The 15,701-nt window shown below is 37.8% G+C and overlaps 3 protein-coding genes across 3 annotated transcripts in view; 1 reads left to right on the plus strand and 2 right to left on the minus strand.

The window, feature by feature from the left end:
* Positions 1-905: 905 nt before the first annotated feature.
* Positions 906-2,546, minus strand: LOC110109634. The gene has a single exon (XM_020840812.1). The coding sequence runs from the start codon at positions 2,544-2,546 to the stop codon at positions 906-908; it is 1,641 nt and encodes a 546-aa protein (XP_020696471.1).
* A 3,604-nt stretch (positions 2,547-6,150) lies between these two features.
* Positions 6,151-7,412, plus strand: LOC110109629 (disease resistance protein RGA2-like). Its single transcript, XM_028697338.1, has 2 exons — positions 6,151-7,261; positions 7,311-7,412. Exons 1-2 carry the CDS (start codon positions 6,197-6,199, stop codon positions 7,410-7,412), a joined length of 1,167 nt encoding a protein of 388 aa, XP_028553171.1. The 5' UTR covers positions 6,151-6,196.
* Positions 7,413-12,974: 5,562 nt separating this feature from the next.
* The window catches only part of LOC110109632 (receptor-like serine/threonine-protein kinase SD1-8), a 31,263-nt gene continuing 28,536 nt past the window's right edge, over positions 12,975-15,701 (minus strand). Inside the window, exons 3-7 of the mRNA XM_028697319.1 lie at positions 14,878-15,053; positions 14,565-14,775; positions 14,214-14,451; positions 13,472-13,622; positions 12,975-13,369 (exon numbers count right to left, since the gene is read on the minus strand). Coding sequence (XP_028553152.1) covers positions 13,064-13,369; positions 13,472-13,622; positions 14,214-14,451; positions 14,565-14,775; positions 14,878-15,053 — 1,082 coding nt within the window. The 3' untranslated portion in view covers positions 12,975-13,063. The remainder of the gene's footprint in view (positions 13,370-13,471; positions 13,623-14,213; positions 14,452-14,564; positions 14,776-14,877; positions 15,054-15,701) is intronic.

The raw sequence follows: 15,701 nt of genomic DNA on the forward strand, positions 1-15,701 counted from the left end.
GTTGGCCAATCTTGAATGGCCTGAATTTTTCTGGGATCAGCACTGACTCCCTCAACCGAAATTCGGAAACCCAGAAATGTCACCATTCGAGTGGCAAATTCGCATTTTGACATATTTAAATACAGTTTGTGCTGTCTTAGTGTTTCCAAAATATCCTTCAAATGCTTCATGTGCTCTCCGAAACTTTTGCTGAACACCAAAATGTCGTCAAAATACGCCACGCAGCAGCGATTCAAAAAGGGCCTTAAGACTTCATTCATCACTCTCATGAATGTAGCCGGCGCATTACACAAACCGAATGGCATCACCTTCCATTCGTAGAGACCTTCCCTTGTTTTGAATGCCGTCTTCCATTCGTCTCCGGGTCGGATTCTGATCTGATGATAGCCGCTGCGAAGATCCAATTTAGAAAAGTAGGCTGAACCCGATAGCCTTTCTAACATCTCCTCAAACCTCGGCATAGGAAATCTGAATTTCACTGTGATCTTGTTGATGGCGCGACTGTCCATACACATCCTCCAGTTACCATCCTTCTTCGGTACCAATAGAACTGGCATGGCACATGGACTTAAGCTATGTTGAATAAACTTCTTCTCCAACAATTCATCGACGATTTGCTGAAGCACCTTGTTTTCATTCGGGCTAAGTTTGTAATGCGGCAGATTCGGCAATGATGCTCCCGGCGTGAGTTCTATTTGGTGTTGAATAGAACGCATTGGCGGCAATTCGGAGGGGTGATTTTCAGAGCACACATCAGAGAATTGTTCCAGAATTTGATTTACTTCTTCTGGACGGTCATTACTGGAATTAGAATCTGTCACTTCCTTCACTATTAAAGCTAACATGTTTGAAGTTTCTCTCCAAGCACTAATCATAGCCGCCGCTGATACAGAGTACAGTGCTGTTTAGCTCTTGGCTGATTTGTTTTCAGAACTCGAACTACCCGGTAATAAACGAAGCCGCCGCCCCTTCCAGTCAAATGCATAAGTATTAGCCCTGCAGTCATAAATTGCCCCTACGTCATATTTCCATGGCCTGCCCAAAATAAGGTGGCACACGTCCATATCCAGTACGTCGCACAGGACCTCACTCGAGTAGTGCTTGCCAATGGAAAATGAGACTCTGCATAAGTCCGTCACCGCCATCTCCATTCCTTTCTTAACCCAACTAATCTTGTATGGGTTAGGATTCTTAGTTGTTTTCAATTGCAAGGCTTGCACCATAGCACGCGAGACCACGTTTTCGGTACAACCACTGTCAACCAACAGGTCGCAAACTTTGCCGCTGACTGTACACTTAATCTTGAACAGAGCATTTCTTTGTGATACAGTTGATTGCTTCGGAGCAAGCAGCAATTTCTCCATTACACATACAAGATGCTCTCCCTCATCTCCCTCTACATCTTCATGCAACTCATCACACTCTGCATCCTTTTCTTCTACTTCATCATCGCCATCTGCGTCTATCATTTGGAGCTGAGGTCTTGTCGGACACTCATTTGATTTGTGGCACTGCTGAAAGCATCTAAAACATTTGATATTAGCTGGTTTGGCATATGGATTATCCTTAGCTTGTGCTCGCCCCCGTGCTAATCCCCTTTGCTCCACATTTTTATTGATAGCTCCAATGGGGTCGCTAGCACTTGGAGACACATTTTGCTGCTTATTGATTTGTGGAGTGACAACACTATTTGGTCGGCTGTTCTCCGCCATAACCTCTGGATTCCGCCTATAATGTCCTCCTTTGTTAGGCCGCGACAGTTGCATTTCTATCTTTAATGCGTAATTGACTGCTTGAGACAACGACCACACATCATTCAGCACTAACTTATCCTGAATCGTCTCCTTCAAACCGCCAATAAATCTAGCCACCATCTGATTAGCCGTTTCATTTAAATTATTACGGGCGCTCAACCGATAAAACTCCTCAGTATACTCATTAACTGATCTATTGCCCTGAACACAATATTGCTGATATTGCACATACAACATTTGTTCATAGTCGGTTGGTAGGTACTGTCCCCGCAATAATTGTTTCATTCGATGCCAGCTCCTCACCTGACCCCGTCCCTCTCTACGCCGAGACTGTATCAGCTGCTGCCACCATGCGCCCGCCCCTCCTTTGAGACGGCAAGCGACATATTTCACCTGCCTTTCTGGCTCAATATCCATATATTCAAAGAACGTTTCCACTGTTCTTTCCCAATCCAAGAAATCCTCAATGTGTAGCCTGCCATCAAAATACGGAATGTCCAGTTTTACCTTGAACTCACCGTGTGATCTGCCAGTTCCTCTCGGACGCCTCCGCTGCCTATAGCCCATTTCCTCTTCTGACTCGGAAATGTCCAAATTCCTGAAACGGTCGAGTTCTTCCTCCGAATCTGAAGCCCCCACAATCTGCGACCCTCTTTGCCGCGGGTGCTCGTTCTCGACCGCACGCCTGTTTCCCGGTCCCTGATTGAATGCTGTGCGTGGGTTTTGAAGGCGGTCAAGCTTTGCATTGATTTCTCTCATTTCCTGCCGCAACTCGCCATACAGACGGTGCATCTCAGCAGCAAGTCGTTGCCGCTCAAGAGTAATCTAGCACGGGTTAGAGGGTTCCCAACCGTACTTACTCACGAATTAAAATAAGCATAAGTGGATTATTAAGGCCTGAGGCTTCCATCCAAGTAATACATCCATTTCCTCCGCTGCTAATGATGTAGGCACCTGTGATCAGATTAGCAAAGACAGCAAGAAAATAATAGAACAGTACCTTGTTCTAAGAAGAAGATGAACTTCAGCGTTTCCAAAGTAAAGAGCTAAAAACTAAAAAACTATCCCTGAGCCTTTGCAAAAGATAAGCAAAAGGCATTCCAGCTTCCTAACTGAAAAAGGACTAAAAGCAAAAAGGTTTCATTCCTCTACTCAAGTGCTAACTAACTAAAAGCAGTAAAAGGGAATAAGGAGTTCGTTTCCACTAACAAACGACCCAGCCAGAACGTCCCAGGAGACTAATTGTTCCGCGGTCCAGCTTCCTTAAGATGCTCCGCATCATTCTCCTCTGGTGTGAAAATGTTTTTGCCTGTAACGGTGGTGTCTCCGTCTGCCCCCTCTGGTGGATAGTAAGGAAATATGTCTGCTACATTGAATGTGTGAGAAGTGTTGAATTCAGCCGGTAAATCATCAACATAAGCGTTATTGTTGATCTTGTGGGTTACAGCAAACGGCCCGAACTTTTTGCGGCTGAGCTTAGAATAAGATCCACTGGGTAGTCGCTCTCGTCGCAGACGCACAAGAACCAAATCACCTGGTTTGTAGATTTTCTCCCTGCGGTGAGTATCAGCTTGCTCCTTGTATTTGCTATTGGATTGTTGCAGTTGTAGCCGCACCTTAGTTAGCATATCAGTAAATTGCTCCGCCAAATTGGAAGCAGCTTTGTTGTGACATTTTGGAAGGACTGCAATTGTCACGACCCGACCCGAGACGAGACGGATCCCGTTCGCACCGGGCCGCGACGAGGATAGCTAACCAGGATCTAGCTTTGGAATTTGGTTCGAAACTGAATCTTCCAAATGATTAACTCAACAGAAGCACACAGAACAACAGAGCTACTAAAAACATCAAATGCAGCAGAACAAAACATATATCTTTTCATTTCCTCAAAATAATCATCTACAGAACAGTACATGGCTTTCAACAGAAAGAAAGACAGAACAGAAAAGCCATGACTGTACAAAAATCAAAAGTACAAAAGTACCTAATCTGATCAGACTCTGAAATCTAGTCCTGAACTTCCTTGCCCTTCCCAGAACCTGAAAACCACCAGAAAGCAATGGTGAGCTCAACAGCTCAGCAAAGCAACAAACCACCAATCTAAATTCTCAGAAAACAGAACCAAATTCATCGGACAGAAATCAGATCAGAAATCGGAACAGAATCGGAAATCAAAACTTACGGACAGATATCAAATCACATCAGAGTCGTACAGATCGTATCAGAACAGAACAAATCAACAGAGTCAGAATCAGAAATCAGAATCGTACGGATCATATCATATCATAATCACAATTTCGTACAGAACAGAACAGATACAGAAAATAGTACAGATACATATAGCTAAATGCCCTGACACTGACGGAATCTCTATGGATTCCGGCCCCTTATGCCTCCCTTCCCAGACACTGACTGAATCTCATAGGATCCAGGCCCCTTATGTCTCCCTTTGTGCTCACGGCACCAAAACAGATGTGCTTATAGCACCAAAACAGAATTCATCGGATCCGGAACAGAACAGACATCAGATTTGATCTCATTGCAGATTTCCCGTTTCACTAACTGAATCTCATAGGATTCAGGCCCCTTATAACTCCCTTTTTATAGCTTATACACATAGCATTTCAATTCAGAAGAAATACGGACAATTCAGAAATTACCCAAAAAAAATCGGGCAGCACAACGGCAGTATACGGAATTTACACAAAAATTCCTGCAAAGAAAATTTACCGAATTCGCACAGAATACAGATATCAACATTTCAGAACATTTATTCTACTGCACAGATAAATTCCAATTTCACAGAAAAATCTGGTCGACTAAAAACACAGTCGAATCAAAAATACCCGGACGAAAATCTTCAAAATATAGTCAAAACGTGCACACCCGGCACGGCAACGATATCCAAAAAGTTACGCGGTAAAAACTGAGTCAATCAACAGATACGGACAAAAATCATTAACGAAAACGAAATCCGGACAGAATATACCGCCAAACACGACGGTTCTGAAAATTGAGAAAGGCGGAATGTGCCTTACCTCGAGCACAACAATTTCCTCAACAGCCACTTCGGGCGAAAACGGCTCCGCGTCGTCCGAAAATCAACTTTTCCACTTTTTCCTTCGTTTTTCTCTCTCCTCAGCTTTTTCTCTCTCTTCAAAATATCTCATTGCTATATATATCCAGACTGATCGTCCTGGACGATCGAGCTTCGTACCGGACGATCCATGAAGAGAGGAATTCCGTCCAGACGAAAAATGACATATCGTCCCTGGCGAAGGGTTCACGGGAGAATTTTCGTCCAGACGATCCTGATTTCGTCCAGACGAACCATACAGCCAAAACTGATTTTCTGCACAACCTGTACCGATCGTCCCGGACGATCCAACTTCGTCCCGGACGAACCTGGAGCAAAAACTGATATTACAATCTCCCCAACTTAAAAAAAAATGTCGTCCTCGACATTATCCAATCCAACCTCCGTCAAAACAAGTACGGGTACGACCGTCTCATATCAGACAAATTAAAAGCCATTGCTGGAGAGATTGTTAAAAAGCTTTCAGGATCTCCATTAATTAGCCGCAAAGGTTATCGGTGGTGTTTTGAATTCTAGCTTGGAAGAAAGACATTGGAAAAAAGTTTTAAATAGTGATTTTATAAGTCCAAAATCAGGTCAAGATGACATCTTTCTCATTTTAAGATTGAGCTATACGTTCCTCCCAAAACATCTACAAAATTGTTTCGCATTTTGTTCTATATTTCAACAAGATTATAGGTTTGATAAAGATGATTTAGTCCAAATGTGGATTGCATTGGGTTTCATTCAGCAACCTCATGATCAAGAATGGACTATAGAGGATATTGGAGGAAGCTATTTTGATGAATTGGTTAAAAAATCTTTCTTTGATAAGTTTGAATGTTTTGGAGGATGCTACTACAAGATGCATGATTTAATACATGCATTGGCACAATCAATTTCCATGCATGAATGTTTAAGAGTTGAGGATGGTACAAAGTTGCCTTCTATAATTCCTAAGACACTTCGACACTTGTTTGTTAAAACTACAAATCTAGACTTCATAAAAAAGATTGGGCAGGTTAAATATTTGCATTCTCTTTTCTTGATGCTAAAAGCTTTAAATCAGGATATTTCTAGTGCACTTATTGAAATTTTCAAAGAATCGAGAAGCCTACGCTTATTACACGTATTTGTTCCAGCCTTGGAAATGATACCTGAAGAGATTGGGAATTTGATACATCTTCGATATTTGAGCTTTTTCAATAAGAAGTTTACTATGCTGCCAAGATCTCTAAGTACTCTCTATCACTTGAAATACTTAAAGAGTAACATAGTGGAAAAAAAAACCCAAGTGGAAATAAACCAATGTAAAGTTGATTTTTTACCTCGTGACATAAATAATCTTTCTAACTTGCGTTACTTGATGTTGCCCCAGTATTATATTTCATTGATATGTGGGATTGGGAAGCTAAAGTTTCTTCAAGAATTGAATATTGATCTTAGAGATGTGAGTGGGTATAGAATTAAAGAGCTGGAGAATATGAATGATCTTTGCGAATTAAGAATCAATTGCCTTGAAAATGTTAAGAATGCAGAGGAGGCTTGTAGTGCCAAATTACGTGCCAAGACAAGGCTCACAGATCTAACCTTATGTTGGAGAAACACTGATTCGAGGAACATCAATTTAGATGAGAATGTGCTCGACAACCTTCAACCACCAACATGTCTAAGGAATCTGAGCATAAACGGATACATGGGTGTAAGGTCTGCAATATGGATGAACGTGCTCGACAATCTAGAGAAAATCGAATTGTCAGATTTCTTGGAGTGTGAATCTCTTCCACCTTTTGGGCAACTTCCCTTCCTCAAGTCACTGGAACTTCGGAACATGCCGAAAGTAAAATGGTTCGAAAGTAAATTTAATGGGAATGATAAATACCTTGCCTTTCCATCGCTAGAGGAGTTGCATATTGACGGATTAGAAGCATTAGAGGATTGGTTTGAGGCAGGAGTAGCTGCTGAAGATGGATGTTTGTTTCCTTGCTTAATTAAACTGAAGCTAGAAAACTGCCCGAAGTTGAAAGAGTTGCCTTCTTTGCCTTCTAAGCTCAAAAGCTTGCAGATACGATCTACGGCGTGGAAGACTTTGAATTTTTGTAGCAATTCAAATCCTATTCCCCTTGAAACATTATGGGTCCAGCACTGTCCAAACATTACATCTCTTCCTCTGGCTGATGAAATAGTAAGACTTGCAGCACTAAGAGACTTGAAAATTACAAAGTGCCCCAATGTGATCTCTCTCGGAAGATATCGAGAAGTGGATACCACTAATAATTGCCATCTCATGCTCAGCAATCTCAGTATAAATGATCCGTCGATGTTGCTAATGGAGCCATTGAGAAGTATCGCCTCCTTAAAAAGTCTGAGGATTGAGGATAATGATGAGGTGGTTTCCTTTCCAAATGAGGCGGAGCAGTGGTTTCTGAAAGTTAGCTCTTCTCTTTCTGTTCTGGACTTTAAGCGTCTCGCGTCCTTAGATTCTCTCCCTTCCGTCTTGGAAAGCTCATCTTCACTTCATGTTCTATATATTGGGAACGTTCCTATGCTTCGGGAATTACCGAACCTTCCTCCCTCTTTGAAACGTCTAGAAATTGAGAGATGTCATCCAGAGTTAAAGGAGCGCTATGGAGAGGATGGAGGCTCCGATCGGCACAAGATTGCTCACATTCCGAGTATCCATATTCAGTAAAGTTTTAAGGCCTAAATAACACTTGCACACATTTTACGGTAGCAGCTGCTTACATACATACAAAGGTAAGCGCATGACAAAGTTTTTATGTCCTTGAAACCTTGTGAACCGTACTGTGTGATTGTTTCCTTTTCAAATGAGTCGGAGAAGTGGTTTCTGAAAGTTAGGTCTTCTCTTTCTCAGCAGGTATTTTGGAGGGCTCAAATCCTTACAGTATCTGCCTTCCTCCTTGGAAAGCTTATCTTCACTTCAGATTCTATCTATTTATGTTGTTCCTATGCTTCTGGAATATGTTTGCTTGAGTTGGATTTTGCTCTTTAAGCGGTGGCTGGTATCATTGTCTGCTGGCAAATTTTTTTTGTGTTCTTTGCATTCACGGCTTTTCATTCATGTAGTGTATACTCTCTGTTGCTTAAACCCTCCATGTGAAGGAATTGCTCTTTACTTGCAAAAAAAGATCAAGTTTTCATTTCTTCATCTTATTGTTTGGTCATTTCCATTGTTTTGAGCCACTTAAATGATATTCATAGTTTGGTTTTAATCTGATGAATAGTTTTCTTCTGACTTCTAAGTTTATTTAAAAAATTTACTTGAGTTGATGGTTTTGTTATGCTTTATAATTTTCCTCTAGGTGATTTCTGTTGCATGTCGAACTCTAATGTCGTGTTTTTTTTCTCAGATTTTCTACAACTTTTAATGAGTTATTCGAATTCATCCGTCGCCAAAATTAGGCCGCAACATACCTATGTTTACTGCCATTGTCATCTCAAATGTGTCTTGTATACTTGCCACCGGGGACCTAACAGTGGAAGGCAGTTTTATAGATGCATTTATAATATAATCAAAGTGAAGATAATTGTAGTTTCTTTAAATGGGTGAATGAGCAAGAAGAGCTATCTTATGTCACACATTATGAATTTAAGGCATCTGATCGAAGGAATGCTGAGAAACTTGACTTGATTCTGCTTACTATGAAAGTTTTTGTAGTGATGGTTTTTATCGACATTACAATCCGAGTTTATTTTCTACAACTTTTAATGAGTTCTTCGAATTCATCCGTCGCAAAAATTAGGCTGCAACATACCTATGTTTACTGCCATTGTCATCTCAAATGTGTCTTGTATACTTGCCACTGAGGACCTAACAGTGGAAGGCAGTTTTATAGCTGCATTTATAATATAATCAAAGTGAGGATGATTGCAATTTCTTTAAATGGGTGGATGAGCAAGAAGAGCTATCTTATGTCACACATTATGAATTTAAGGCATCTGACCGAAGGACTGCTGAGAAGCTTGACTTGATTCTCCTTACGATGAAAGTTTTTATAGTGATAATATTTATCGACATTACAATTCGAGTTTATTTTGGCTAGCTATGTTGTATCTTAACTATCTTTATGTCATGTTTCGTAGCGTTATGTAGTACCTTAAGTGTTTCTGTGGAATGCGAACGAAAATGTAATGTTGCTTGAAGAAATTATGTATTTTCTACTTATGTTGTATGAAAAGAGATGATGAATTTTCAATTTTTTTGTGGAATGAACAAAAATTTGGTATTCACTCTTTTGTTGGAATGTAAAGTTGTGATTTAAATGTTGGCTTAAGTTGGTTAAACTGCTATACTTATTGTCTAAATATGAAATTAGTGCAGATTTTTAAAAGCAGAAAATACATTCACAATAAGGGCAAGAGCATTCTTTCCAAACTAATATGAAATTAGTGCAGATTTTTAAAAAGCATAAAAAATATTCATAATAAGGGCTAGAGCTTTCTTCCCAAATTATATGAAATTAGTGCAGATTTTTAAAACCATAAAATACATTCACAATAAGTGAGAGCTTTCTCCCTACAGAAAATACTTTAAATAGCATCGTTACCTGCCGGAGTCTCGCGAAGAAGTTCGCGGCAATTTGCAAGCAGACGTCCGCACGAAGGAGTTGGCGACAAGGTTTCTTCCTGAGTTAAAACACACTGACACAGCTCTCACGACAAGTTGCGTGCGAATGGGGGGTATTCGGCGGGAAGAAAGACGTCGTCAAGTATGAGTGGTAAAAATGAGGTAAATTAAGTATTTGAGTGGTATAAATGTAATATTAGTATTTGAGGAATTAGATATGTAAAATAACAATAATATAGTGGTATGTATGTAAATTTCTCATTTTATTTATGTATGACTTGGTGATCCCTTTATATATAAATATTTTCTTCTTTCTGAAATCTAAATAGTTCATTTTAATTTCTTATTGATTATTCTAAATGAAACAATTATTGAATTATTATTTAATTTTGATTTTATGTTTTTGAGATTGCAAAAACAAAATAAATTTTAATGATCAGTCATCTTTAATCTACGAATTTTATTTCTTTTTGCACTTTCATCAACTTTCACATTAGTTTTGTTTATGGATTTATTTATTTTTTGGGACATGCTAACTTCTTATCTGGAAGAAGTGGAAGTGGAAGTCGAAGCAACAGCTCTCATCTGGAAGAAAAATTTTATTGTCATTGCACCAATAGCTATAATTTGAACTCATTAATTTGATGAGATAAAAAAAGGAAAACTAATCTTTAATGCACAAATTCTCTATCCTGCATTACTGCTCTTGATTCTTGCTTTACAAGAGTTAAATTAAAATGAGAAGATTAAGGTTTTGTTTGGGACAACTTTCTTACTGCTTCTTAAACCGGCTTCCTAGTATAAAAATTAAAATTTTTATAATAAAAATTTGTTTTAAGAAGTAATAAAAACTTCATTAAAAATCATCCAAATGAAAACATCATTACAATTTATTAACAGATTTACCATTAACAAATGAAAAGATTTTGAGCTCGCAATTTTAAATATTTCTCCTTGTAAATTTATCATCAACAATTTTTTGAAAAAACACCATCGTGATATTATTTCATTATTGCATTTGTAGTTAACAATTTTTTTTTCTTTTCAAGTGACTGATTAAGTCAATAATTCGATCCAATAACACACCAACTGATTCTCTAAATTTCTTTAAAGCGTCTAATTATTTGAGAACAAGACTGCAAACGAGTCGAGTCAAATTGAAGTCATACCTAATTCAAACTTTACTCAAGCAGTCAAACATAAGTTTGCTATTGTAAGATCTCATAAATAGTTTAGGGAAGATACTAATCGTTTGGCCAATCTTGTCGCCAGCCCTATTGCTTCTCCTTGTGTTCATGTGGATCTTGAATATGGGGCCTGTGAGAGCCCTTTGGTTGGTGTGTTGTCTGATGTAAATTTTTTTAGTAGGGGACATGGAGAAGTAGAACACGAAGGTTCGAAGGATGATTTTCTTGGTATTTTTCGGGTTTTGCTAACACTTTAATTATCCAAAGAGTTCTTTTCAACTATAATTAGGGTTGAGAGCTCAGCTTGAAGATCGTAAATCAGTTCAAATCAAGTGAGCAGAAAGTAAGGATCGGACTTTATTTCAAGTCATTGGTGGAATGACTAAGGGTTTGTTTGGGACAGTTTTCTTAATGCTTTCTAAAATAATGTTTTAGTTAAAAAGATTTCTTGAATTAGAATTTTTTGTACTAAAAAGCTATTTTAGAAAGCAATGAGAAAGCTATTACAAACGTAGCCTGACTTTATTTATAATATATTTCTCGTTCTTATTAATATTTAGATAAAATTAATGTTATAAAAGGGATTGCTTTAAAAGGGCTCACTTACCGTTCTTCGGTGTTTGGTTCTCTACTTCTCGGGAAATTATTGGGTAAGGTCACCGGACACAGCTACGTTCGGTATTCACAGTACTGAGCAGTATTGAGCTCGGTACTGTGAAGTACTGAGTATTAGAGCAGCACTGACCTCGGTACTGAGCAGTACCGAGTAAGAGGTGATGTGGCGCATTTTTATTGGGCTCCGAACACCTCCGATGACTTGACCCAATAATTTCCCCTACTCTCCATCCCTCTTTTCCGAAAAATTATTGCGTCCTCCCACCTGACGTAGAGATGCGTCCTCCCAGAGCTAAAATCGCACTAAAAACGAGAAATACCAAACAAATACCGAGCAATACCAAACAATCATGAGGAATATCATCATGTGAAGACCAATACCGAGTTATACAGAGCTATACCGAGCAATACAAAAAATACCTAGTTTTTCCTAGAAAAAACTCGATATGTTTTTGTATTGCTAGGTATAGCTCGGTATAACTCGGTATTGGTCTTCACATGATGATATTCCTCGTTATTATCAAATAATACTTAGCAATACCGAGCAAAAACCGAGTTTTTTGACGGTACGTCAGGTGGGAGGACGCAATAATTTTTCCTCTTTTCCACCCTGGCCATGACTGCAGAGAATCTAACCCATACTGAGATCTACTCCCCATACACCGCCTTTTTTTGGCAGCTAGTCATATGCCAAAGTTGCAAAGCTGATCTCTTTACGAAGGCCTCCTCTTTGCCTTTATTGACATAAATAATGAAGGGACAGCGTTCTTTAGATCAATTCAAAAAATCTCAATTAGGCTATTAATGACATTCTATGGATTTTGGTCATTGGGTAGGATTTACTTTTATAAAATCGTTCAAACTGAAATTTAAATTATATTAATTTTCTTAGATATTAGATTAATAAAATTATATAAATAAATTAGTGACAGATGTTAATATGGATACTGTTTATTTCATACATCAAACATATAATTTTCTTAAAGATATTTTTTATTCTTCTTAATACATATTATTTAATCTAAAAATAATTAAGCAATGATGTTAGCCAATTTTTTTGGTTGATGGTAGATTGATGTTGATTTTATAATATTTTTGTGACATCAAAAGAGATGCTCGTAAGTGTGCCATGAAATTTTGGTTTCATTTGGGATAGTTTTTTTGCTGCTTTTTAAAGCAGATTTTTTGTATAAAAAATTTTGAACTAGAATTTTTTGCACTAGAAAATAACAAGAAAGTTGTCCCAAATGAAGCTTTTGTTTCACTCTTTCGTGATTGAACCGTTGAGAATAAAATGCATATGTAGAAAAAATTTATTTAAATTGTGTGTATTAGGGCTTTGTTTCAATGTCTTGTAGAGTTAATAAACATTTACAGTTTTTCTACAACTCCTTTTTGACTAATAAACTTGGAGCTCGCTCAATGAAAATGAGCTAGTCATCGTAATTTTTGAGATAGACTGGATCAAAAGGCTCTATTCAAGCTAGCACATTTCCTTTGTTTTTACTTAATTTCAAATATTATACTTTTTTATTTTAGATTTTTATGCATTGTTTATGAAAGTTCTCTAATGTGTAAATGTTGTAAGAAATTAATGGGATGGGAGCTTTGGTTGTGTTAATTGCTTTCAAAACATGGAAGTCCCATTCTATTTGGGGGTGGATGGTCACTATGCATGGCTTAGAGATAGACAAACAAAGAAGTTATGGCCATGTAAAATGTATCAATTATAATTACATAAGCTGTACTCAATATAATGATTTCAACTATCTCTGACTCTGAAGGCTTTGTCATATTTTTGATCTAAACTACAGAATTAACAAAGCAAATAGGTTACTTTGTCTTAGCGGCCTGTGATAGTTGAAACAGAAAGGTCATTGGAAGCATTTACAATTAAGTTTAATGGCCATTCAGATTCTGAAGCATTTTTCTTTGTAAAAAATGCAGGTTGCTTAACGGGGTTGAAGTGTAAACTTACATTGCTAAGCATGGTGACAGTATCAGTCATATTAGGGCGATCGTCTGGGCTCTCTTGTACACACAGAAGCGCCACGTAGATGCATCTTGCCACCTCATCATGTCGAAATTTGTTATCTAATGCAGGATCCACAAAGTCCATCCAAGTTCCTTCTTTCCATAAATCCCAAGCCTAAATTAAGCAACATTATTTTAATTTTCATAATCTCTTTTAGATTTCAAGATAATTGCTCAAAAGAAGAAGAAAAAGGAAAGAGAAAAGATATTCACTCACATACGCAAGAAGATTGTACCAAGAACCAATTTGACGAAAACCAGCACTTCTTTTCCCACTTACTATCTCAAGAAGCAGAACTCCGAAGCTGAATGCATCCGACTTAACAGAGAATAGACCCTCATAAGCGTATTCTGGAGACATATAGCCACTAAATATGTGGTAAAATAAAACTAATTACCATCCAAAGCATTCAATTGAAGTCCTATTTTGACACCCGGGTTTCGGGTCGAGTTCAGGTATAACCCGAAACTGATCGGTTCAAACGGGATGGCTCTAACCGGACTTGGTTATGTAAACAGGTCAAAAATCCGGATCCGGACGGACCCGTCATGTTACTGGGTTGACTTGACCCGACACAGTTAACCTGAGGACGGCGACGGCGGACGACAGACGGTGGGCGGGCACTGACGCGAGAGCCGGCGGGCATGCTCGAGCACGCGCGCGGTCAGGTCATTTTGACCCGAAACTCCGACGGGTCAACCCGAACCCGATCGTTCTGAAATCAGGTCGGATCTAACCCAAAATTTTTTAATCGGATTCAAGTCAGATTTTCGTGTCGTGTCAAATATTGACACCTCTAACGTGGAGTTAAAAAATATATTAAAGATGTTGATTTTGGTTTTGATACAGTGAAAAAAAAAAAAACATGTTTTAAATGTATGTTCCACTTACAAGCAACCAAATGAGACCAAATCAAAATTTGTTTTAAAAACAGAGGGATAAGTATTCATAAACTTACTAGGTGCCAACAATCCTTCGAGTCTTTGCTTGGCTTTCATTAGCATCAAAAATTCTTGCCAAGCCAAAATCTGAGATTTTAGGATTCATATCAGCATCCAAGAGAATGTTGCTTGCCTTTAAATCTCGATGAATGACTCTTAATCTAGAGTGCTTATGAAGATAAATAAGCCCCTGAGCTATTCCTTCAATTATTTGGAAACGTTTTGTCCAATCTAATTTCACTCCCTGTTCAACATCTGAAGAAAATAGAACATAATTAGCATTTCCAGTAAAACAATACGAGAATTATATATTTTGATTTCTAGACAAGATTTATGATTTATTCCTTCATAACTTGATGTGAACTTACCGAAAAGAAAGACATCCAAACTCTTATTAGGCATGAACTCATATATCAGCATCTTCTCTTCGCCATGAATACAACATCCTAATAACCTTACTAAATTCCTATGTTGAAGTTTAGCAATTAATAAAATTTCATTCTTGAACTCCTCGAATCCTTGCCCTGATCTTGTAGACAGCCTTTTGATCGCTACATTTTGTCCCTCTAGTAATTTTCCCTAAAATTATATCAAATATAAGAGCATTTGCACATTACATATCAATATCACAATGCACTGAAGAGTTTCACATAGCATTGAAAAAGTTTATAAAGATGTTACCTTATAAACAGGTCCAAAACCACCTTCTCCAAGCTTGTTAATATCTGAAAAGTTGTTTGTAGCACTCACTACCTGAGCAAATTTAAAGAATGATATTTCTGAATTCCCTTCTTTATTGGCATCATGCATAATTTCATGACCCCAATTTACAGAGGAAACTGATTGTTCCTCTTCTTCTTAGAATTAAGAAAAAAAAAAGTTTAGTTTTTTTTATATGTATATATATAGTATAATCAAAGTATATTAAGAATATTTCAAAAACTTACTTCTGCGTTTCCATCTCCTTATCACAAGTATCAAAAATATTAGAATTTGACTTGTCATAATTAAAGGTTTGATTTTATCTCATTCTACCTAAAAATCTTATAGTAGCTACACATAAATATTTGCTTTAAGAACTCCATTAAGAATGCCGACATAACATATAGTTGATAGATAGATTTTTCCCTTCACTTATTTCTTCTTCATGAAAATCAATATTTAATTGGCTTATACTTCATCAATTTAACTTGATTTTATAAATCTCAATACTTCAATCGCTTTGTCTTTGTCATGAAGATGATCAACCAAACGTCGCCTGTTCTACTCACACAATATAGGATTTGTTTGCGACAGTTTTGTAAATTAACTTTTTATTTCAAAATTTTTTTGAACTAAAAATTTGTGTGCTATAAAACTACTTTAATAAGCAGTATGAATGAATTTTTTTGAGGAAGTTGAATCTTCTTGGATGAGAGAGGGGGAGGGGGAAGAGAGGAAGAGAGAGCTAGCGGGAAATTTTCTTTATTCCTCTTCCATGAGCTTCCAATCTCCATTGCAACCCC

Source organism: Dendrobium catenatum, unplaced genomic scaffold (assembly GCF_001605985.2).
Source record: "Dendrobium catenatum unplaced genomic scaffold, ASM160598v2 fragScaff_scaffold_913, whole genome shotgun sequence".
In the NCBI taxonomy this organism is placed as follows: domain Eukaryota; kingdom Viridiplantae; phylum Streptophyta; class Magnoliopsida; order Asparagales; family Orchidaceae; genus Dendrobium; species Dendrobium catenatum.